This window comes from Emydura macquarii, unplaced genomic scaffold, assembly GCF_026122565.2.
Source record: "Emydura macquarii macquarii isolate MOO-44397 ecotype Brisbane River unplaced genomic scaffold, CSIRO-AGI_Emac_v2 contig_480, whole genome shotgun sequence".
In the NCBI taxonomy this organism is placed as follows: domain Eukaryota; kingdom Metazoa; phylum Chordata; order Testudines; family Chelidae; genus Emydura; species Emydura macquarii.
The window spans coordinates 2,513,516-2,535,919 of NW_027130617.1; the positions used below are offsets into that span (position 1 = coordinate 2,513,516).

General features: G+C 41.4%; 1 protein-coding gene across 3 annotated transcripts; it reads left to right on the forward strand.

The window, feature by feature from the left end:
* The first annotated feature begins 378 nt into the window (after positions 1-378).
* HENMT1 (HEN methyltransferase 1) lies at positions 379-21,860 on the forward strand. Of its 3 annotated transcripts, none has more exons than XM_067538233.1 (8): positions 379-570; positions 702-804; positions 1,985-2,111; positions 4,362-4,474; positions 6,290-6,424; positions 6,921-7,103; positions 18,100-18,277; positions 19,639-21,860. In XM_067538233.1, the coding sequence occupies exons 3-8, from the start codon at positions 1,995-1,997 to the stop codon at positions 20,071-20,073; spliced, it is 1,161 nt and encodes a 386-aa protein (XP_067394334.1). In that variant the 5' UTR covers positions 379-570; positions 702-804; positions 1,985-1,994; the 3' UTR covers positions 20,074-21,860. The 3 variants fall into 3 exon arrangements, with proteins under 3 accessions (XP_067394334.1, XP_067394333.1, XP_067394335.1); XM_067538232.1 differs by having other exon boundaries at positions 379-531; XM_067538234.1 differs by lacking the exon at positions 702-804 and having other exon boundaries at positions 505-570.
* Positions 21,861-22,404: the final 544 nt, after the last annotated feature.

Consider the following 22,404-nt stretch of genomic DNA (forward strand, 5'->3'; position numbering starts at 1 on the left):
CCTCACCAGTGGAAAAAAAATCCCGCAGGAGTAAAGGAAATATGGAGGGTAAGGCTGGGACAGAAAAGCTTGTGAGACAAGGCAGGCAGGCAGGCAGACAGACAGATAGAGGGCGGCTTTCGTTGGGAGTGGGTGACTATCAAGGTTAGTAAGACGGGAGCAGCACTGGGGGGGGGGGGGGAGACGAAGAGTCTGTGGGAATACAGGAGGCCTGCTCTCGAGGAAGATTAAACCAGCGTGAATGGGCGGCAGCAGCCAGCCAAGGGAGGGGGGAAGTGGGTATTCAGTGGGGCGGGGCAGGGCGGGGTGGGGCGCTCTCGGCCACTTGCTTGCTAAATTAACGGTCCTAGGGGGGTATGTCCTCTAGGTTACCTCGTGTTCTGCTTCTGCTTCCACTCCCCCGGCCCGGGCAGCAAGGGGCAGGTATCCGTCAGTAGAGGAGAGGGTCTTGGGGCCCAGACAGCGTGAAGCAGTGAAGAGCCCTAGGATCGGTGCCGGTGCCCTCGAAGATCTGGAATACTGCGAATGAGTGTAGGGCAGGGCCCCAGGGGTCGGGGGCTGCAGACTGAGGTGGGGGAGTTCCTTAGTGGTGGGGGAGTTTCTTAGTGGTGGGGCTGCAGACTGAGGGAGGGAGACCCGGGATATGGGGCTCGAGGGGAAGCTATGTGACATGCCTGGGGTTTTGTTTCCGAATTGAATAGTTGGTGGTACCACAAAAAACAGCCCGGTCTTTCGCTTGGAGCGGCGGGAAGACACAGTTGCCGAGCCTGGCCCCCGCCCCCGGAGCCTGGCCCACAAAGAGCGGTATTTCCCTTCATTCCTTCTGTTTGTTGCGAGATCCCAGACCCCCATTTCTTTCAATTACGAGACCGCCTCAGAAGACGTTGTTTGAAAGCCATGCAAAGGCAGAATTGTCAGTAGCTTTGTCACAAACATGTTTGATAGTTTTGCAATTCTTTCTAATCTCATTAGACCTGCCAGGGAGCTTTTCACCGCAGGTGCAAACTAGGAGCGTTGAACTAGAAAGATGTATTCAAAAGACTTTGCACTGCCTTGCTTAGTGATTCCTGCTGACTTTCATTCATAATTGATCATGCTATTAATATTATGAAACCCTTGTTGTTAGGTTTAGGAGGATATTTCTTTCCAAACATTTATTTGTACAAAGATGTAACTTCTGCAGTGGGGAAAAATGTAGAGATTAAAAGTGCAGTAATGATTATCATTCCAGTGAGACATTGCATTTTATTAGCAATATTATTGAAAACTTTACTGCAGGCACTGATTAGATGTATTACAAATTATTGCATGTAAAGATAAGGGCTGACTGAACCTTTTATGTTATATAGGCACATTAATCACAAAAACCGCTTCCTGTTGTTTGCCACTTTACATAAAGTATATTGAGCTAAACAAATATACACAAAAACAGCAGCAAAGTTACACAATTAGTAAATATAAAACAAAGCAGATGAAACAGGAAAGGGATTAAAATAATGGTTAATTAAGTTTTCTGCAATTGTTTGAAAAATTAGCCAACCACGCCACAGTGGATTGTGCCTTACACCCCTCACTCCCCCATTTGGGTAGACAATGACAAACAATCTGTTGGGACCTGGTAGGGTGACCAGATGTCCCAATTTTATAGCAACAGTCCCAATATTCAGGACTTTTTCTTATATGGTTGCCTACTATCCCCCACCCCTTGTCCCAATTTTTCACATTTGCTATCTAGACACACTAGGACATAGTTGATTTCTATAATGACTGTCTAAAAAGTATTTTCATTGTCAAGTATGGTAAAAGGGGCATAAAGCCTCATTTTGTTCCCATTGACATCTGTAAATATTTTGTCATTGACTTCAAATGAAAACAGGATCAGATCCATATTTGCTTAATTATGAATTGAGTACCACAGAGAACAATAAACGAGAAGATTTGTTGTGAGATTATTTGAGAAAAATAACTGATTTTTAATTTTTAGTGTGGACAATATGGATACGAATCTTCAAAAGGATGATCTAACAGGAACAATAAAGTTCATACCTCCCCTGTACAAACAACGATACCAGTTCATTAAAGATTTAGTGATTAAATACAAACCTAAGAAGGTTGGTATGTTTTGTTTTTTTCCCCAGAGCTTAAATTTAAAAAGATACAGTAAATGCTGGCACAAGACATCTAGAAACAGGAAATACCAGTGTGGTCTGACTATTTCAGTGCCAACAACCAGCACTTCAGGGAGTTTTTGTAAAAGCTGAGTTATCTTGGTGAATTATTCTGGTGGCCATATTTGGCTTTTTACAGGCTCATATAACTAGTCAACTGAGAAAAAAACAAATAGAACTTGTGTGTTCTTTGGGGCTTAAACATAAGTAAAAATGTTTGGCACTTGCTGGTGGCTTTCTGAACTTTTTGTTGTTTTCTTTTGAGAAGAGAAAAACTATTTTAAAAGACTGTTTAAGGGTCTCAGTCCTAGCTTCTTCACCTAAGGGTTTGTCTTCACTGTCGTTTTAGCTCGAGCTATAAATCAGGTTTTGCCCGTCCACACACAAAAATCTCTAGCTTGAGATAAGTGGTATTTTAAATTCAAGCTACCTGGTTCTTTGGGTTGTGGGGTTGGGTTGAAATGCAAGTGTTGCTGATGCTTGCTAGCAATGCTGGGGGGATGCAGCAGTTTAAGTTACAGCAACTCAAACAGTTAATCCCATCACTGCCTGTATGTTTGCTCTGCAACTGGGAAAATTCCTTGCAAAGAAGGTAGACAGACTTGTGCTAGCTTTGCTCGTGCTAGCACACTAAAAAAAAGCAACGTGGATGTTGAAATACAGTTGGCAGCTTGGGCTAACCACCTGAGTCCAAGCCCCTCAAAGCTTGCGTAGCTACCTGACCTGCCACACATGTCACAATATCCACATTGCTATTTTCAGCATGCTAGCTTGAGTGATGCTAGCATGTGTCTGTCTGCCTGCATTGAGAAGCACACTGTCAGCTGCAGTGTGGACATAACCTGTGTTGCTAATCAAATCACTATGTGTAATTATAGTGTTGCATAACAGTGTGATTGCTGTCATTCAAGCTAGGTTAGCTTGAATGCACTAAGCTAACTGTTGCAATGAAGACAAGCCCTAGACTTCTTTCAGTCTTTTATAGTGTTTTATAGTCCCAGTATAGTGCAGAACTAATTTCTCACATTCACACAAATGTGCACACTCACACAAAAGAAAGGCATTAAGAGTCTGGGATAGTGTTAGTATGCAATCATCTGAGTAAAATATTAAACTAAAGTCCTTTTTATCCCACTGGAAATTGAAGCCAGAGCACTCACTGTTTTAAAAAGCTTTGAAGATGAAAAATGAAAAGTGCTAACATTTTAAAATTTTTTAAATAAAAAGAATAGGAATCTAGGATTAACCTCAGTGTCCTCCCTCCCCAACATTTGGTCTCTGTGAAGCAGATTTCCATGTCTCAGGGAATATGTGAGCTTTTGGCAAGGGTATAATGACGGTTGTATATTTTTTATCTATTCACATTACTAATAGCTAATTTATTGCTTTATAAAGCACTTTTCTGTTCTAGTCTATGATGATATGACATTTTGATCTGGTTTTGAACAGGATCCATTCAGTAGTTTTGTTGTATCTGTATCTATAAAGGTTTAATGCTCCTGGCTGGGCATTGCAAATTTAAAAAAAAATTGTAAATTAATTTAGTGTAAAGACTGGAGTTCTCTGTTTATCAACAGGGCATGTTTAGCCTGAGTAGAAACAATATAGGCTTCCCGCATCAGATAAGCTTCTGTGTGTTCCATCCTGATCTGTAGGGAATGTCAGGCTAGAGAGTGTTGTTTAGTTTGCATGCTTATCTAGTTCTTGAGATTACAGTAGACACCTCCCAAAACTGCATTGATACTACTAATTCATTGTTAATAGGGCTCTTCCCTGCTATCTACATGGTCCTGGCAGGTTCTGAACTTTATGCAGTATGAGTAGCCCCAATGAATCAATGGGGCTCATTGCATAGAGTTAAGCGCATGAGTAAGTTTTTGCTGGATCAGGGTCTAAATTGTTGCACATGGTGAACTCGTATGCTCGTGTGGAGCCCTATTGACTCCATCTGTGTAGAACAGGTTGCAGGATTGGGACCTAAATGTCCTTCTTTTTAAAGAATCTTTTCAGATTCATGTAACTCTTGTATAACTAAATTATAAAGTTTCATAAAAATGCCATTCGTTTAATTCCTAATTAATAAAAATGTTGTTTAATATCAATGCAGAATTTATTTTTCTGAAAGTCATACAAATATCTGAAGAATATGGGGTGTGGTATTAAGATGTCATTGTTTTCAAATCTAATTTACAGGTTGCAGACTTGGGATGTGCTGACTGTACGCTACTCTGGATGCTGAAATTCTACAAATGCATTGAGGTGCTAGCTGGGCTAGATATCAGAGAGAATGTGATGAAGGAGAAAATGTAAGATGCTTTTTGCGTTATTTTTATTAATAATTCAGTAGTTGGTTCAGCCTAATGGCATGTGCCACTCGTAGTTGTCAAGAGATTCAACATAAGGGTAAATGTAAGGATATGAACTATTTGGTATGTGAAGATTGAGTACATTGGGAATTGGTATGCTAGTTTTGTAAAACTACTGGTATGCCATATGCCATTGTTGGCATCAGATCTGTTTAGGTTCTTATGTGGCACCCATCACTATGGTTAGCTGAGCACTTCCCAGAATTGACATTTGCACAAGTTATGTTTTGCTCTCTTGTCCTTCCAATCAACGAGACTTGGACTTTGTTGTTGATTTTGTTTTTATTGTAGGAAGATGAGGTCAGAGAAATGGGTTTGTTTGCTGAGAAGGCACTGAGGTTTGTGGTTATGTGAGCTCTTCTGTGAGTGAGTTCTAAATTTAGGGACCAGTTGCTGAGAAAGCTCTGTTTCCTGAACACAAAAGTTGAAGTTGAAAGTACCGTTGCTCCAGTGATAGCTGTAGGATATAGATTATACTGTGCACAAGTTTTCTTTTTGGTTGCTGTTTACATGGGATGAAGGAACTTTGCATTTATTTTTTTATTACTGTATATGTTGTTTGATAATGTATAAACAAGTTTAAAAGGAAATTTACAAATGTTTTCAGTAACCAATTTATTTTGTTTTGAAAGGAGGTTAATATGCATGCATAGTAACTTTTTATTTGAAAATTTTAAGGATAATTTTTTAAATGTTGGTTTGGTTTTTGCAAGCATTTTGGTTTACTATGGTTTCTGGAACTCTTTTGCCATCAGAACTGACAATAGCATCTCTTATCTTCAAAGTAGGATTTTTGCAACTTTGGAGGACTATTGCTAAAGTTCCCTCCTTTACTTTCTTGTTTTATTGTAGATAGTCATAGCTGGTGGCTGCTCATTTGTATTATGTTTGTTTTTTTCCCAAAGAACAATAAAGAGGCACTTCATTGTTCCAAGGACACACAACATACTTCCATTTTTTAATTACTTGGTTCTCCCTATGTCAAGGTCAGATTCCCTTTGATGAAGGGGAGAAATCGCAAGCTCTTTTTGGCCACTTTTTTTTTTTTTTTTTTTTTTTGGACACATCAATTCACAAGGAATATAACAGGTTAACACAGAAGGAAGCAAAGGACTTCAAAGACAGTATATTAATTGAAACAAAGTGAAAGGCAAGTAAGAATGCTGCTCTCTTGTCTGATTCCTTCCCCCATACTTGAATTGGTTTGGTGTGAACTTAAAGCTGTACTCTCCTGATCGGTGGTGCAGTCTTCTCTCTTCAAGGTTGAGGTTTGACTCAGGCCCTCTTCTGCAACACGTATGGCGAAAGACATTTTAAGGTCAGGTCCCATAAAAGGACTCAAACGTGGGTTGTTTTTTTTTTTTAATTTTGTATCAATTCTCATTTGAGGCTTTGTTACAGCCAAGGTTACAGGTTCCAAATTTATCTTAAATATTATTTTTCTGTATAGTTATGAAGCTGAGGGTTTATCTACCATTTTTTTCCTGTTTCAGTAAACTACTGGAGCAACCGGTGCCCATTTGTCAAATATCTGTTGCCCTGTGCAGGACAAACAAGACATTGTGGTTATATTTTAGTCTTTTTAATATCACCATGCTGCAGTGATTTAGTAATTAGGAAAAATGTCTTTAGAATCTTCATAACTTGAAAAGGAAAACAAAATAAAAATAAGTTTGGGGTTTAAAACCATCAAGGATAACATCTAGGATGAGTTTTTTCCAATCATGAACTGTTTAATTTTGAATGCTTTCCTAGGGATAGGCTGTCTCCCCTTCCTGGTGATTATCTGCAACCAAGTGAAAGATCTCTAACTGTGACCCTGTATCATGGCTCAGTTGCTCATGAAGATTCTTGCATGCTTGGTTTTGACCTGGTAACATGCATTGAATTGTGAGTATTAAGCTGACATAATCCAATTTTTCCTTAATAAACACATTGTAAATATAAATATGCATAAATAGAGCAGAATTGCATGTTTCACTTGTCCTTTGCATGTACTTTGTAGTTTGGGAAGAGTCATTGATGTCAGGAGGATTAAAATTAGAGTTTAAGGCCTTTACTCTGACCAAACTTGTCCAATCTTATACATTTAGCACTTTCATAATTCAAATGTAAGGGACCTTTTTAATGTGTGAAATTAATCATATTAGGAGACTTGGGCAGTGTGTGTGGGTGGAAGGGTGAAAAAGTATGAAAGAGAGAGAGATTATGAAAAAAAGTAAAGAATCCCCTTGGATAACTTATATTTATTCAGGTTGCAGCACTAGTGTAATTTTAACCACATTACTAAAATATTAAGACACAAATAGTTTTGTTGAATTTATTGTAGAGAAAGTCAAAAGACCCTGTAAGATTTTAAGGACCTATGTAATCCTATCCTTTTCAGAATAGAGCACCTAGAAGCAACAGAACTGGAAAAGTTTCCGGAAGTAGTATTTGGTTTTATGGCTCCGGCCATGGTTGTAATCAGCACTCCAAACTCAGAATTTAACCCTTTGCTCCCAGATGTGACACTATTCAGACATTCAGACCATAAATTTGAATGGGACCGAGCACAATTTCAAAGTTGGTGAGTTAGCTAAGTACTGTACATTACATTATTTATACTCAAGGCTGTGAAAAGTATTGGTAGAGATTTACCTTTTAAATACAGTTTGTGTGTTTGAGGGAGTGGTTGTTATGTTCAAAAGGGTGAGTTTGGGCCCAACTAGGGATAATATGTTAATGAAACCTTTGTATACTGTTACATTAAACAGATAAGTGTGGGCTAGCATTTTGTGTCAGGTTACCACTAGCTTACTCTCATTGTAAAAACCTGCCCCTAAAAATCTTTAACTTTTCGGTAAATACACAGAAAAAGAAAGAAAAACAGCTAAAACATTTGAAATATGAAATTTTGAGTAAGACTTTCATTTTCACATTATCCCATTTTCCCTTTAACCGTAGAGAGTTTTTGTGGGGATAACACCCTGTTTTGACAGTCTTGGATGGTATTAAAGATGGTAATAATGATCCTTTTTTGGGAAAAGAGAGAAGAATTTAGTTGTGCTGATTTGGAGCTGTTGTTGTTTAAAGTCCAGTCCTCTTTCTGTAAAGACAAAACAAGACAAACATACACAAATGGGAACAGAAAAGAATAGCAAATATAAAAAATGCAGCTTCTGTCTCTGGTGCCGACTCTCACTTGCAGCCTCTGGAAAAAGACAGGCACAACACATGCTCTTATCAGCTAGTCCAAGACCTGGCAAACTGGTACCAGCATTTGGTTGTTTGGGGCACTGCTTTTAGTTGCCTCACTGGTTATGAGATCACCGCTGTGTTGCAAAGGATGCAGGCTAAACTAGACTCTTATTAAACAGAAGGCAAAAAGAGAGAGGTAGAAATAAGGTGGAAGAAGAAAAGACTCCGAACGGGCGAGAATAGGAACCCAAGTCTTACATTCCAGGTAGCATTCAGGATTTCTGGTGTGGGTGGTGGTTCTCTCTGGCCCAGTCTGGTCAGGATGTTTCTCACAGTCAGGACTATGAATGCCCAGTGGAGCCATGGTTCCTGGGAGACCGTGTTGGTGGCAGCCAGGATGGTAAAGCTCATTCCACCCATGCCCATTCAGTGACCCTCAGATAAAGTATGTCCAAAAAGGGGTGCCAAATCAATCAAAACACATCTAACTGATTTCATTTTTAAACATTTCCTCTCACTTCTGGAACCTTTCAGCTCATTATCTCAATCTGTGACCTTATGAGGAGCATCAAAGACCTCCTATCACAGTTCTTTTAACCTAACCGATTCAGTTTGAACCAGTTGATTTGTCTTTACCTTTTTCTGACTTTCATAAACAATTTTATGGAACAGTTTGAATTGGACTTTTGTTACCTTGGACAACTTAAAGTAAAGACCTTTACACAACAGTGTGGAAAAAAATGCTTGCTTAAAAATCTCCGATGTCATAATATTGTTAAGGTTCTAATTTAAATTGGGAGATTCTCAAGTCTACCTTGGAAACTGTTTTCCATAACTCCTTTTAGTTCATTCACCAGTCATCAAAAATATTTAACAGTTCTGGCTTTTAATTTTCCGAGGTTTGTTGGCTGTAATCCATCCTTCCGTTAACTGTACGTCTGTGATGGTTCTTCTTCCAATAATGGTCTTTATTGTATGCCAGTGAGGGTTATATGCTGTGATGGGACCAGCCCTGACGGCTATAGCAGGGTCCTGGAAGGCATATACATCAGCCCCAGGCTTAGCAAATCCCTGTTCCCTAGGTGATCCAACTGGGGCTACTCCAGGGCAATTTAGGCCAGCTGGGGCCACTCCAGGGCAATTAGGCCAATCAGGCCAGCTGGGGCCAATCAAGGAGCTTGCCCCAGCAGTTAAAAGCCTCCCAGTCAGGCAGATGGGGGCAGCTGAGAGGGAGTTGAGTGGAGGAGCGGAACAGAGCTGCTGCAAGGTGTGGAGCCAGTGGAGGATCTAGTGTGGTGTGGCGAGAGCACCCAGCCACGGGAGTTAAGGAGCCTGTCCAACCAAAACCAGAGGACACCGACCCCAAAGAGCCTGAAGGAGGACCGCAAGCCGGGCGGGGGGGCTACAGATGAGCAACCCAGGGAAGGTAGTAGCCCTTGGACTAAGTTGTTTTGAGGCTACTCCTCGCAGGGTCCCTGGGTCGGGGCCCGGGGTAGAGGGCAGGACCGGGCTCCTGGCGGCCCCCCCCCCCCCCCCCGCTCCCACCCAGTCACACCACCGGCAGAGCCGTAAGGATTGCAGACCCACGGGGCCAAACAGGCCCACCTCGCCACAACGCATATACCCAGAGCCGAAGCTTTTTCAAAGTAGTAATGTCTGCAGTCCGCGCATGTGTCCTTGCACCGTCTCGTGGTGTCACTGACCGTGTCTTCAGTTTCTTCTCATTGTTGCATGGTCTGAGACAGAGCTTCTGCTGTCCTCTCATCCTTGATGGTGCATTTTCCAAACTTTTCAGAAAAACTGTTTTTATTTTTTGTACAGAGTCAAGATTCTTATAGTTTTTGTAGTAGTTTTTTGTGTTTAGAAGTTTTTGTACTATGTTTAAGGGCTGGGGATGCTGCTCTGGCAGTTTCCCACCAAATAATCCCTAACGCACACCCTCCACCCCATGCCATAGCCCTTTGGTTTGATTACTGTATATAGTCAAGGGTTGGTTGGTTTTTTTTTTTTTTGCTGTGTTTGTAGTAATTTTCTTGTTTATGAAAGTTCTGGTATGATTAAAGACTTTGGGTGCTGCTTCCATGGTTTTCCACCAAACTGTTCCCACCTCTCCTCCAGCTCCCAGGTTGGGATACTGGATTATGCTGAAAAGGCTGGGATTCAAAGTCTGTGCTTCCTGGCCTTGTCTGTCTTCCCTTAGCAATGAGCACCAATATTGTCTGTACTTTTTGGGGGAAAACCACACTATGTCCAGGTACAGTATCTGCCTCTTCTTCCCTGCTCCTACTCAGGAAGGCAGAGCTTTCCATTTTAAGAAGTACCTTATGGAGGTTGCCTTGGGGCTGCAGTTGGATCCTGGCCGGGGACCCCCCCCCCCCCATACATCAGCCTGAACATTTCGAGAGCGTGCCTCCTACTGCGGGCCCTCAGTCTGGTCCACCAGTACCAGTGTTATGAACTCCGTGCTGGGGTATAGCCATGGGTCATGGAAGCATGACCACATGCATGGCAATTAGTCTTCCTTCAGGTCTAAGAAAGACCCTGTGCCATCCATGAATTCCGGCTAGGGAGCAGTGCTGCGTTCTAAGGCCCACAAGTCCGACAAGAAGTTGCATAGCTTATTGGATCCTCCAGTTCCAGAACTGCATACCCCCTCCTGCATTGGCTCCACTGGCATCCCATGATTTATCAGTCCAGAGACAGATCTCCTTACCAGCCTCTGTTCCGTCCATAGACCAGGTACCACTGACTTTGAGGAGACGTGGAAGTGCAGTTGGGCCTCATGAGCTGTTTGCCTTGGAAAGAATGAGGTCTCTGTGGACAGCCCCATACACTGTTTTGGATCCATCACCTACTGGCTTTGTTCCTACAACACACCCCGTTCTGTCAGCTCCATTGGCACCACCATTTGTACAGAATCCTGGTTCCTCTGAATCTGAGGATATGGATATTACACATGGTCTGCTGCTTCTGTTCTAGAGACATGACTATCAGAAGGATCTGATTGCACCATGGCAATACCTTCCCTTACCTCAGGCCAGGAGTCACTGGTACTCAACTCCTTGGGCATCACAGCTGCAACAACAGGATCAATCAAGTTGGCTGTATTGGAGCTCATGGCCCCAATATTCATCTTTAGAACTGTCTCGTTCAACGTGGGGGGAGTCCTTTGTTTCATTGCCCCATTCTTTGTCAAGTACACATTTGGAACTGGGGCTAAACAATGCACCAATCAGCCTGATACAGCCGAATCTGGGGAGGTTTCCCTCATTATCCTCAGACGCAGCTGTGTTGTTGACACCTTACTTTCCTCCAGACGACTATTGTCAGTTTCAAGAGCTGCTATGGAGGATAACTAATGTTCTTCATGTCTCATTGGAAGATGTGCAGGACAGTCAGCACCAACTACTAGACATTTTGCATGCATCAGTACCAGCCAGGGTGGCTCTACTGATCAGCGATGCCATTCTACAATCAGCACATAATGTGAGGCATATCCTGGCCATGTGTGCCCCCACCCTGAAAGGGGTGGAAAAGAGATACTATGTCCCCCCAAAGATCTGAATTTCTGTTATAACATCCTCTGCCCAATTCCCTGGTGATTCAGGCTGCTACGGAGCGGGCTAAGCAACAGCCACATTCCATACCTGCTGATGAGGGCAAGAGGTTAGACCTTTTGGGGACCATCTCAAAGTATTTCTGCCAGCGTGGAGAGTGATAACAATGGAGAAGCAGGTTCTGGATGTTCTTCAACATGGCTATACCATCAAGTTTGTGGCAAAACCTCCTTCATATCCCCTACCCCAATCCCAACCCAAAGATCACTCTCACGACAGTTTGCTTACTCTAGAGGTAGATTCCCTCCTGTGGGGATGAGCAGTGGAGCCAGTCCCCACAGCCTATCAGAGCACAGGGTTCTATTCCAATTATTTTCTGGTACCCAAGAAGAAGGGACAATGGAGACCAATCTTGGATCCCCGATACTTTAGTTGTTTCATTTGCAAGTCGAAGTTCCACGTGGTCATGCTTGTGGCCATCATTTCCTCTCTAGAAAAAGGCATGTGGTTCACAGCTGTCAATATGCAAGATTCCTGCTTCCATATCAATATTTACAGAACCCACAGACGGTTCCTGGGATTTATGATGGGTCCTCGGCACTTCCAATACAGAATTCTCTTGTTCAGACTTACAACTGCCCCATGGGTCTTCACAAAGGTTTTCTCTATCGTAGTGGCTCGTCTCTGACACCAAAGAGTTCTTGTCTTCCCTTACCTAGACGACTAGCTCCTGGCAGCACGGTTGAGAAAGAAAGTTTAAGAGTTGACATCCCAGCTCCTTCTACTTCTCCCTAGGAGTGAGCGTCAACATAGAAAAATTGACTTTGCACCCTGCACAGTCCCTGGGATTCATAAGAGCATGCATTGACACGGCCTCTGCATGCAGTTATCTGCCAAAAGACAGGTTCCATAGTTTACTGGACTTGAACGCCTCGGTGACTTTCAGTCCCAGCCAGATCTTGCCTTTTCCACCTTGTTCACATGGCAGCGTGCATGTACGTCACGGCCTTCGCTCGCCTGCGCCTCCGCTGCCAACAGCTATGGCTTCAGGGAGACCACTCCCACATGCACCAACCCATGGACACCATTTTTACTGTTCCACCAGAAGTCATCTCTTCCCTTCGATGGTGGACAGATCTGCTCCATGTTTGCTCCAGAATGCCCTTCCTCCCATCCTCCTCAAGCATGGCAATCATAACGGATGCATTGTTCTACGGCTGGCATACCCACATGACAGATAGCATGAGACAAGGCACTCGAACCGCTTGGGAAGCCAGGATGCATCTCAACATCCTGGAACTTCAGGCAGTATGCAAGACATGCCATGCGTTTTTACCAGCTATCTGTTCTCTATGGCTTACTACATAAACAAGCAAGGAGGTACAAATTCCCCAACACTATGTGCAGAAGCGGTATGCCTCTGGAAATGGTGCATTGTACATCATATCTTCTCTCAGCAGCCTATCTTTCAGAAACCCAGAATGTAATTGCTGATGCCCTCAGCAGGAACTTTGCAACTGACTATGAATGGGAATTGCTCAACATGGTAATCGCAGATATTTTTGGTCATGGGGAACTCCGATCAGGGACTTATTTGCATCTCACGCCAACACCAAATGCATTCAGCATTCAGTTCAAGGGGAGGACTTGTGCCCATTCAAAAGGTGAAATTAGGACCTAGTTGGACCGAATCAACTACACCTTCCCTCCCTTACCACTCTTGCCATACGTCCCTCACAAACTCCGATGGGAGAGGGCGACGGTCATCCTGATAGCTCCATTCTGGCCTCGCCAGTTCTGGTTTCCTTCTATTCTTTGCATGTTGTAGCATCCTCCCCTCCTGCTACCAATGTTTCCCTGACTGCTCGCACAACACAAAAGTAGACTCCGGCACCCTGTTCCAAGGACACTGTCACTCTGGCTGAATTGGGGCGGGGCTTTTATTATGTTATTTAACATCAATATATCAAAATCATAGTAATTCATGTGAGATATGCCATGTCAGGTACTATTAGAAAGGCTATAATGTGCTAAGTAAGATGATGATGTTTATGTTCATGTGTTATATGTGTAATGGAAGTTATGGATATGGTTGATATATCTGTATTTCAAATTGTGCTGTGTCTGGGCACAGACAGGATGGCTGCAGCAATAGCCTGCTTAATGGCCCATTAAGAAATTCACAGGTACAAGGGGCCCAGGGTGAGAAGCCAGGGATATACCTGATGAGTCACCAGGACTTACTCATGTGACTCTGGACTCCATTTTGGTTCCTGTAAAATTCCACAAGCAGCATGGCACAAACCAAAGGACATAAAAGGCAGCTGCGTGGGATCCATTTTGTCTTCAGTCACCAGTCTTTAGTCTGTCTTTGGTCTTTCAGTCTACCTCTGGATCAACTCATCTACAACAACTGAACTGAAGCTGTGAAACAAAGGACTGAGACTCATCCAGGTACTGGATGTATACCAGAGGGATTATACAAGCCTGCAAACTCCACAATTCTACTAGAAACCTGATATATATGGATTTTCAAATCATTTGTATGTATCAGATTCCTTTAATCCTTTAACACTTCTCTTATGGTTTGTTTCTTTCTTTTTATAATAAACCTTTAGTTTTAGTTATTAAAGGATTGGCTGGCAGCATGGTATTTTGAGTAAGTTCCAAACTTATATTGATCTGGTACTGTGGCTGACCCTTTGGGGTCAGGAGAAACCTTTTTGGTAAAGAGCATAGAGTTTAAATAACTGGTCTCTTTACTGGACCTAGTGGCTGATTTGGGGCTGGATACTGAAATGCGGTAAAGGGGGCTGTGTATATTTTATTTTGACTTGATAACCAGTGTGGGGAATCAGAAGCACTGTTTGTGGCTGGTTGGGAAGTCTGACTTCAGTGTCACCCACCAGTGCTGGGAGAATCTGCTCTCCTTTTGCAGCCTGCCCTGACCTTGGTGTTTTCAGGTGGTTACCCTAGGCACGAAAGGGTCACAGATGCTTCACCTGACAGCTTGGTTTTTGAATGAACATCTCCGCTAGAACAGGACTGTTCATAGGGAGTATGAAATATCCTCCAGAATGGTAGGAAGGACTCCACGAGACGATCTTATGAAGCCAAATGGGCATGTTTCACTTCTTGGGCGCAACAGAGAAGTCTTGCCCCTGAGGCTGTGGATATCCCAATGCTCTTAGACTATTTCTTCCATCTGAAAACCTTGGGGCTCACTCTCAGCTCCATAAGGGTGCACGCAGTAGCAATTACATCTTTTCACCCTCCATTGGAGGTCATTCGGTTTTTACCCATCCTTTGACTTTCCAGTTCTGGAAGAGCCTTGTATGTAAACTGCCACTCATTCAGCCACTCCCTCAATGTACATAGGGCCCTGGCCTTGTACCTACAAAGGACGAAGCCATTCCGGAAATTTCCCAGACTGTTTGTCACCATAGTGGAGAGAATTAAAGGGCATGGCATCTCCACCTAGAGAATCTGGAAGTGGGTCTCAGGGTGCATTGTGCTCTGCTATCAGTTATCGGGACAGTCCCCACCAGGTGGGATATGGTCCTGTTCTACAAGAGTGCATGCATCAACTATCACCACCCTCCACGACTTGCAGACATGTAAGGCGACCACAAAGAGTTCGGTACACATCTTTTCTTCTCATGATTCTGCGACAGATGCCTCGTTTGGCGCAGCGGTCCTCTGTTCCATGGTTCCGTCATCTTCCTCACATCCTCTGCCTATCTAGGTACTGCATGTTAATCACCCTCAGTGGAATACAATAGAGACCATCACTTGGAGAAATAGGGCAGGTTACTTACCTGTAACTGGAAGTTCTTTAAAGTGCATAGTTCTTATATGTATTCCAATTCCATCCTCCTTCCACTGTGCTGCAGAACTGGTAGATCTGTGGTGAAGAAGGAACTGAAGATGTGGTTGGTCCGCCCCACCCTTTATTGCCTCAGGCAAAACCACAAGATGGGTCAAGGATGTGTGTGAAGACTGACAGACATTACTACTTTGATAAAGCTCTGTTTCCGGGTGCATGGCGCATGCGCATAACCCTCAGTGGAATATAGATAGGGGCCACACATCTCGAAGAACTTCCAGTTACAGGTTAGTAACCTCCCCTTCTTGGGGTATCTAGGACTGTAAGTCACCATGTTACCTTCTGCCTCTAGCGAGACGGAGGCTTGCTTGTGTTTAACTGGATGTCATCTTCTTGATACCCCCAGCCTGTTAGCCGTGCAAGCACTCTTGTCTAGGGTATGCCAGCCCTTGCTTTGTCCTACAGGCTAATAATAGGTGTGTAACTCAGTCTCTGAATCCCTTTGAAGCGTTCTCTTGTAGTACCAGCCCTTATCCACCAAACACTCACAGAAATACTAGGTCTGCTGTCCCCATGAAACAGTGTACACAGAAGCTTGTAGGATTCAACTCAGGATCAGCACCTAGCTTAATATCACAGCACATTGATATATTTATAGTGAAATCAAGGATAAGTTTATGACCCAAGATTCAAGAGATAGTAAGGATAATGGAAGCAAAAGGTGAAACAAAAATCATAACATGCTTATAAAACAAAATCATAACATGCTTTCTAGAGACTAAACTTGATTTAACAGGCTAATCTCTCACCCCTCATGTCCTCTGATGCATTGCAATTAAGGCTGGTTAAGATCCTATTTTCATGAATGTAAACACACTGCCCGTTTACTTCCTAGGTGAGGTGTCTTCTCTGTTCCCCAAATACAGTCCAGCAACCTGTGAAGTGTATCTCAAGATAAGGTTCTCTTCCCTCACTGTATGTTCTTTGTGGTGCACTTCATATCTTTTTGTCAATTTTGTATGTAAGTGTGCCTCCATTGCATTAACTTACAATGCTTAATTTACATGCCAGCAGAGAGACAGAGGAATAAACATCTTTTCTGTCAGGAACACTGTTCCTCCACCTCTGCTGTGATACAAACTCTAAGAACATATTTTTAGTTTACACATATAACTCATTACATAATATCTGTACATACATTTCACAACAATATTAATGACCAGTGTGACCCTGGCTTTCATTTAAGGCCTCAGATGACATTCTTTGGTAAACCAAAATGTACCTATTACAATCAGGATATTCCCATAACCACTTTGCCAGTTGGCATTGAGGAGTTCTTATGTCGCATCATCTGTCTGTGTTTTTAGTGTAATATGTACAGAAAAATTGTTTAAATTTTGTGTTATGAATTGTGTGAGTCTTGCACTGTGCTCTCCAGGAGGTAAGACATGGGGTGCTTTGTCTCCAGTGAGCTTCTTCCTTGGTCCATCAGCTTTATTATACTTATTAGCCACAGTATTCTTGGAATAGTGCAGAGGAAGAGAGGTAGCCCTTTTAGGTCTTTTTCTCACCTTAATATGATCCTCATGCACACTGTTATGAACTTGAGATGCCTCCATTCTCCTCATCTGTATAATAAGATTCTAGGACTGTCACTCTGTATCACTCTCTGAAGCCTTATGATGTCTGCAGAGTCAGTGAGGAGTGATGGAAACAGCTACAAGCATGGTTCTCTTCTTTTTCAGAATATTGCCAGGTTGAGTTTTGCAGCCTGTTACTGTCCAAATTTTAAGTTCTTAGCCATTTGACTTTACGAATTACATCCATTCAACAGCAAGGCATGTATCTATGCCATGCCAAGAGTCCCTGGAAGACCATTGTGATATCAGAGGTAACCAAACCAATCACCACCACTACTATACACCTAATTTGCATGTAACAGTGTAATTGTCTGTATAAGGGAGATTGCACAGATGGTGGATGATTTGGCCCAACTGTCAATTTTCAAAACCACCCACACAACACCACAACTAGCACACACTAACCTGAAGCGCACACAGCTCTTCACCACAGCATACACCTCTCATTCACCACACGCACAGATCAACACAACTTCCCCAGAAACAAATCAATGCAACCACCTACACAGCAACACAGCCAACATAGACAGTAACCCCAAACACACAGTCCCTCACCACAGCACACACGCTTCATTTACCACCTACACAAATCAACACAAAGCTTACAATACAACACAACCAGCACACACAATAACTTTAAACATCACTCTGAAGCTGAAAATGTCTGTTGAGTCAGTGTGAAGCAAAGGAAACAGCTGCAAGCATGACTAAAGATTATTTTGTATAGAATATCACCAGGTTCAGTTGTCACTGGGATTCATGGTCTGGTACTGTCCCAAATTTTAAGTTTTCAGCCATTTTGACATAAATTACACCTATGCAACAGCAGAAGCTTTCAGCTACTAGTATAGCTATACTGGGCCTGCAGACTTCGAGATTCAAGCATATATTCCTATCATTTATCCAGTATTGGCTTTTTAAATGCTCTTGTCTCAAAAGACAATAATTGCGATTTTAAAAAGTGATTAAATTCTGAAAGCTTGACGAAGTACAAAAAGCTGATGTTTTCTATGTCATTCTGTTTTTATTCATTCTGAGACAGACAGACACTGAGTAGGCATAATAATGAATGCATACGTTTTAAGCAGGTGTTTGCGAAATAATAAAGGAATTTTGGTTTATTTAAAAAATGCAGAGAACAATTTAATCTTATTTTCACAGTACTACAGCATAAGGTTCTGATCCTACAAATGCTTATGTATGTACTTAACTGAGTAGTCCCACTGAAATAAATATTCTTGAAGTTAAGCAAGTGCATAAGAGTTAGCAGGGTTGGGGTCTCATTTTTTGTACTGGCATTTATATTTCTTCATCAAATTAAAAAGATGACCATTTAATATAAGATTAAATTATTTTTCTTAGGGGACTAGATGCAGCTACTCGCTATAATTATACAGTGGAATTTACTGGAGTAGGGACCCCACCACCTGGAACTAAGGATGTTGGGTTTTGTACCCAAATAGGTGTGTTTATGAGAAAATATCCAAAGAATGGTGAAACTGTTCACTCTGAGAAACACACAGAACATGCTTACAAAACTGTAAGTATCTCCTCCTCTCTCTCTTCATATCCATTTAGTTTATTTATTGATCCCTATATAAAATAACAACAAAGGAACAATTTTGTGAGACAGAATCATAAGGGTTATGTATATACCATAGCCTACTATTGCTACATGCACTTAACACCAATTAATAGTATAGGGTATGTCTACACTGAAAATGCTACAGCGGCACAGCTGCAGTGTTGCACTTGCACTGGTGTAGTGCTTGAGGGTAGATACTATGCCTACACCAATGGGAGGAGTTCAAACCTGAGAGACATAGCTATGCTGATGTAAGTTCCCAGTGTAGAGCAGCTCATTCTCAAGAACACTGAGAAAAGAATATTTCTAAAAAACACCAAACGTTGCTGACGTTATGACAGGGAAAAGTGAATTTTGTTCTTGCAATTTTCAGAGAAGAACCACATTTTAAAATACATAAGGCTTTTTGGGAAAATTAATATTTTTAAGGGGCTTTGTAAATAAAATTTGAATCCTAAAAATTAACAGTGGTGCAGGTATCAACTTCTAAATCTGGGGGAGGAAGACAGAGCAATGTAGAAATAACTTGTCTGTTTAACAGATGGCCTAGCATTACATTTTTGTGATATGGAACTGATTAGTTTAATTTTTTAGTGGAAAAGAAATTTGTGCAAAAATGGTTATTTTAACTTACTGCATATCCTTATTACTAAAATCTTTCATTATCATCAAACACTCTTCCATTGTGTTCACGAGTTTATTATTGTTTGGTTGTTAAGAGTGTTGGCTGCTGGCATTGATACTTACAGGTTTAAGCATTCTGAAGAGGGAGTACTTTGAAGAACACTATGGAATTAGCAAATATATGGGGGGAAAATATGTGTCAAGTTTTGGACCTCTGGCAGTCTTGGCAATGTCTTTGTAAATTCAGCATACCTGAAATAGTGTTACCCTTTTGGACCCAAGTGGCTAGTGAAAATTTTGGAATCTTGCAGGTTATACTGGTTAGGAGGAGAAATGAATGAAAGAGTTGGGTACCTTTCATGTAATTTTATTTATTTACAAAGAATGTACAAAATCCTATTTCACCAGGAGATATTTCCTTTGCTTACAGTCCCAAGCCTCTCTTACCCAGACTGTGTGTCCTGTGCCCCTTCTAAGTCTGTAACTCTCTGTCCTTCTGCTTGTCTCTCTCTCACATCCTTATCCAAAACAATACTCAGCAATGCTTCCCACCCATATAATTCAAATTACTGAGTGGCCTTGGCATGTCTTTATTTTGGGCGGTGATGTGTGTGCACTTTGATTTGGAAACATCTGTTGTTTTTGGGCCTGTCATAATGTTAAATATTTTGGTTTTTTTGCACATTGTAAAGGTTTTCAAGGCAGTGTATCCAAGTCTTAAAGATGAAAAGTACCTGCAGAATGCAGTGGTCAGTGAAGTTATTTTCGGAGCAGAAATCATTAAACGAAGACTACTGGGTGATTTCAAGTCAGAGTGTACGGAGCATAGTGATGGCCTTCAGATGAAACTCAAATTCCAGCCATTTAAATATTTCATGAGGTGTTCAAAGAACCGTTCTCTAGCTGAAGCTGAAACACTTGCTGCTGATAGAAGCCTGGAGCCATTCATCGATGGAAACACAGTTTATATACCTCTGGCAAAAATCTTTTCTATTCCCAAAGTGAATCAACTTTGTGGCACCTTTGAGAAGTTAAGCAAGCTGATTGCTGGCAAAGTAGCACTAAGCAGTGATGGTTCGGCTCTGGTCGTCACTATCGAATATGAAAATGAAGAACAAGAGGATTAGAAAATCCTTCGTATTATGATAATGAAGAAAACCTTTTTAGTAGATTCAGGCTGGTGTTATTTCTGTATAGTGACTAGAGTTACAGCATTAACTTATATAATATTGTTTTAGTTTTAGATATTTCCAGTGAGGCCTAGAATTTTTCCTGATTGGTCTTGTTAAAGGCAGCACAACTCTTTTAGGATTATGGGACAGATTTCAAAGGCACAAAAGGAAGGAGTTAGGCATCCAACTCTCATTGAAGGGCACTTTTTGTTTGCTTTCCCATTATTTATCTCTCAGGTATCATAATTACACTCTTTTAGGTATGTTGTGCATATATAGCTGTGAGTCCCCTGAGACTAGTCATGTGAATGGTGGTGTAGAAGAGCATTACTGCTTCACCACCTATCTAGCTATAGGTTTCACATATTGATTCAAATACTAAACCCTAGATATAACTAGAAATGTTATCATACACTAACAAGCTGTTGGTTAAGGAGGAACAAAATGTTAGTATTTGTGGTAAAACTTACCTACGTTCTTTTTGCTTGTAAGTTAATTTTATTTTTGTGGTTGAAAGGGTGAATGTGAAGATATAGAAATGGAAATTCAGAAAGCATAGCTTATTGATCACTGTATAGTGCAACTGGAAGAGAAATAAAAACAGCAGGTAGAAGACCTGTATCGGGGAAGGGGAGAGAAAAGAGAGCATAAATTTGGACTAAATACAGCAGTAACAAATATTTCTGTAGGCTCAGCCACTAATGGAGAGATGGACAGAGCCATTGTACCAGCTCTTATGTAATGTTTTCTTTGTCCGGCACTTTTTGGGTCATCTTATTTGAGCAGCACTGATCCCATGGACAGAACTTGATGAAAACATAGGGATATGTCCTCTTTTGGACTTGTGTAATGCCCACTAATGTGAGTAAGAGTGTCACAATTTTAGGTGGCGGTTATTAACAAAAATCACTTTCTATGGATGTCATTGCAATCCAGAGCACAGTGTGTCCTGGAGAAAGTCAGATACTTCTTCCAGGTAAATGGGAAAAGTGGGTCAGCTAGTTAGTGATGGCAAGGCAAGGTCAAGAAGAAAAATCTGATGAGGAAAGTGGCAGGCATTAAATGTAAAAGTATTGTACCACTAAAGAAAATGTTCCTTCTGATTCGTTAGAGAGCTTGGGGAATAACTTACATTTTTTTAGCTATTCAATAGCTGAACAAATTTCAGTTCAAACTGGTTTCTCTGACTTCTGTTTAAAAATCTTCAAAATATTTAATACAAATAGAAGAAAACGTCTAGATCTGCTTTAAGGAAAAACTAACCTCTCAAAGTAGTATGTAATTGTTCCCTAGGAAAACATTCTATTCCTAAACACTCTCAATAGAAATAGAAGGCTGTGTGATACCCGTGATAGTATAGCTCTTTGATTTTGGTCAAGATTATTCTACTTGAAAGAGCTGACCGGCTTGCTTTAGGTAAGGATATATCACACGTATCAGTGTGTAGTAAACAAACAACTGACTATTAATCTGTAAGGACTAAAACTGTTATGTATGCACAATAATATGTGTTCACGTATGTTTCAAACATTTTCCTCCGTCTTCTCCTTTATCCAAGATGAGTAATATTTTTTATCTGACTAGGTTAAGGCACATGCATATGCATATCACATGCATATCATGCATATCTGATAAATGCTGAAATATTTCGCATAAGTAATGTGACAATTAACTAGTTAACAGGCATCACTCCTTGGTTGCTCCCACTGATGTCACTGGCAGATTTGGGTGGGCAAATGCTGCAGGACCAGACCTAATGCCCATGAGATACTTACAAAAATGTAAAGTAAGAGTTTTCTGTAAAGGCTAACTAGTGTTTTAGAGAATGACTAAGAATGGCATTTGCCCCACTCTCAAAATCTATGTGAGAGGAAGATCCTGTCTCTTCTGGCCCTCCTTCAATTCTCAAATCACCCATGGCGAAAGACCAGACAGAAAGGGGTAGCTGTAACTTGGAGCAGAGGGGTGGGTCAGAATCTATAAGCAGGATGAGTTTCTCTGAAAGAGATGACTGCTTTGGAGCATTCCACCTCACACCAAATGCTTTTGTAGCTTATTAATGCTTTTACTTTGTTTTGTGTGGAATTTTTCCATCATTGTTAAACAGCTATGCTTACTAAATGTTAACTTTTAAACAAAACTATTTAGATCTACTTCCTCCTTGGTGGGTTTTTTTTAATTATTTTTATTTTTGGCTGTACAGTTAACTTGTAAATGCCTTAAATGTTAAATATGTGAAATTCAAAACTTGTAAATAAACTGTTCTTTGGCTAATAATGAGCCCAG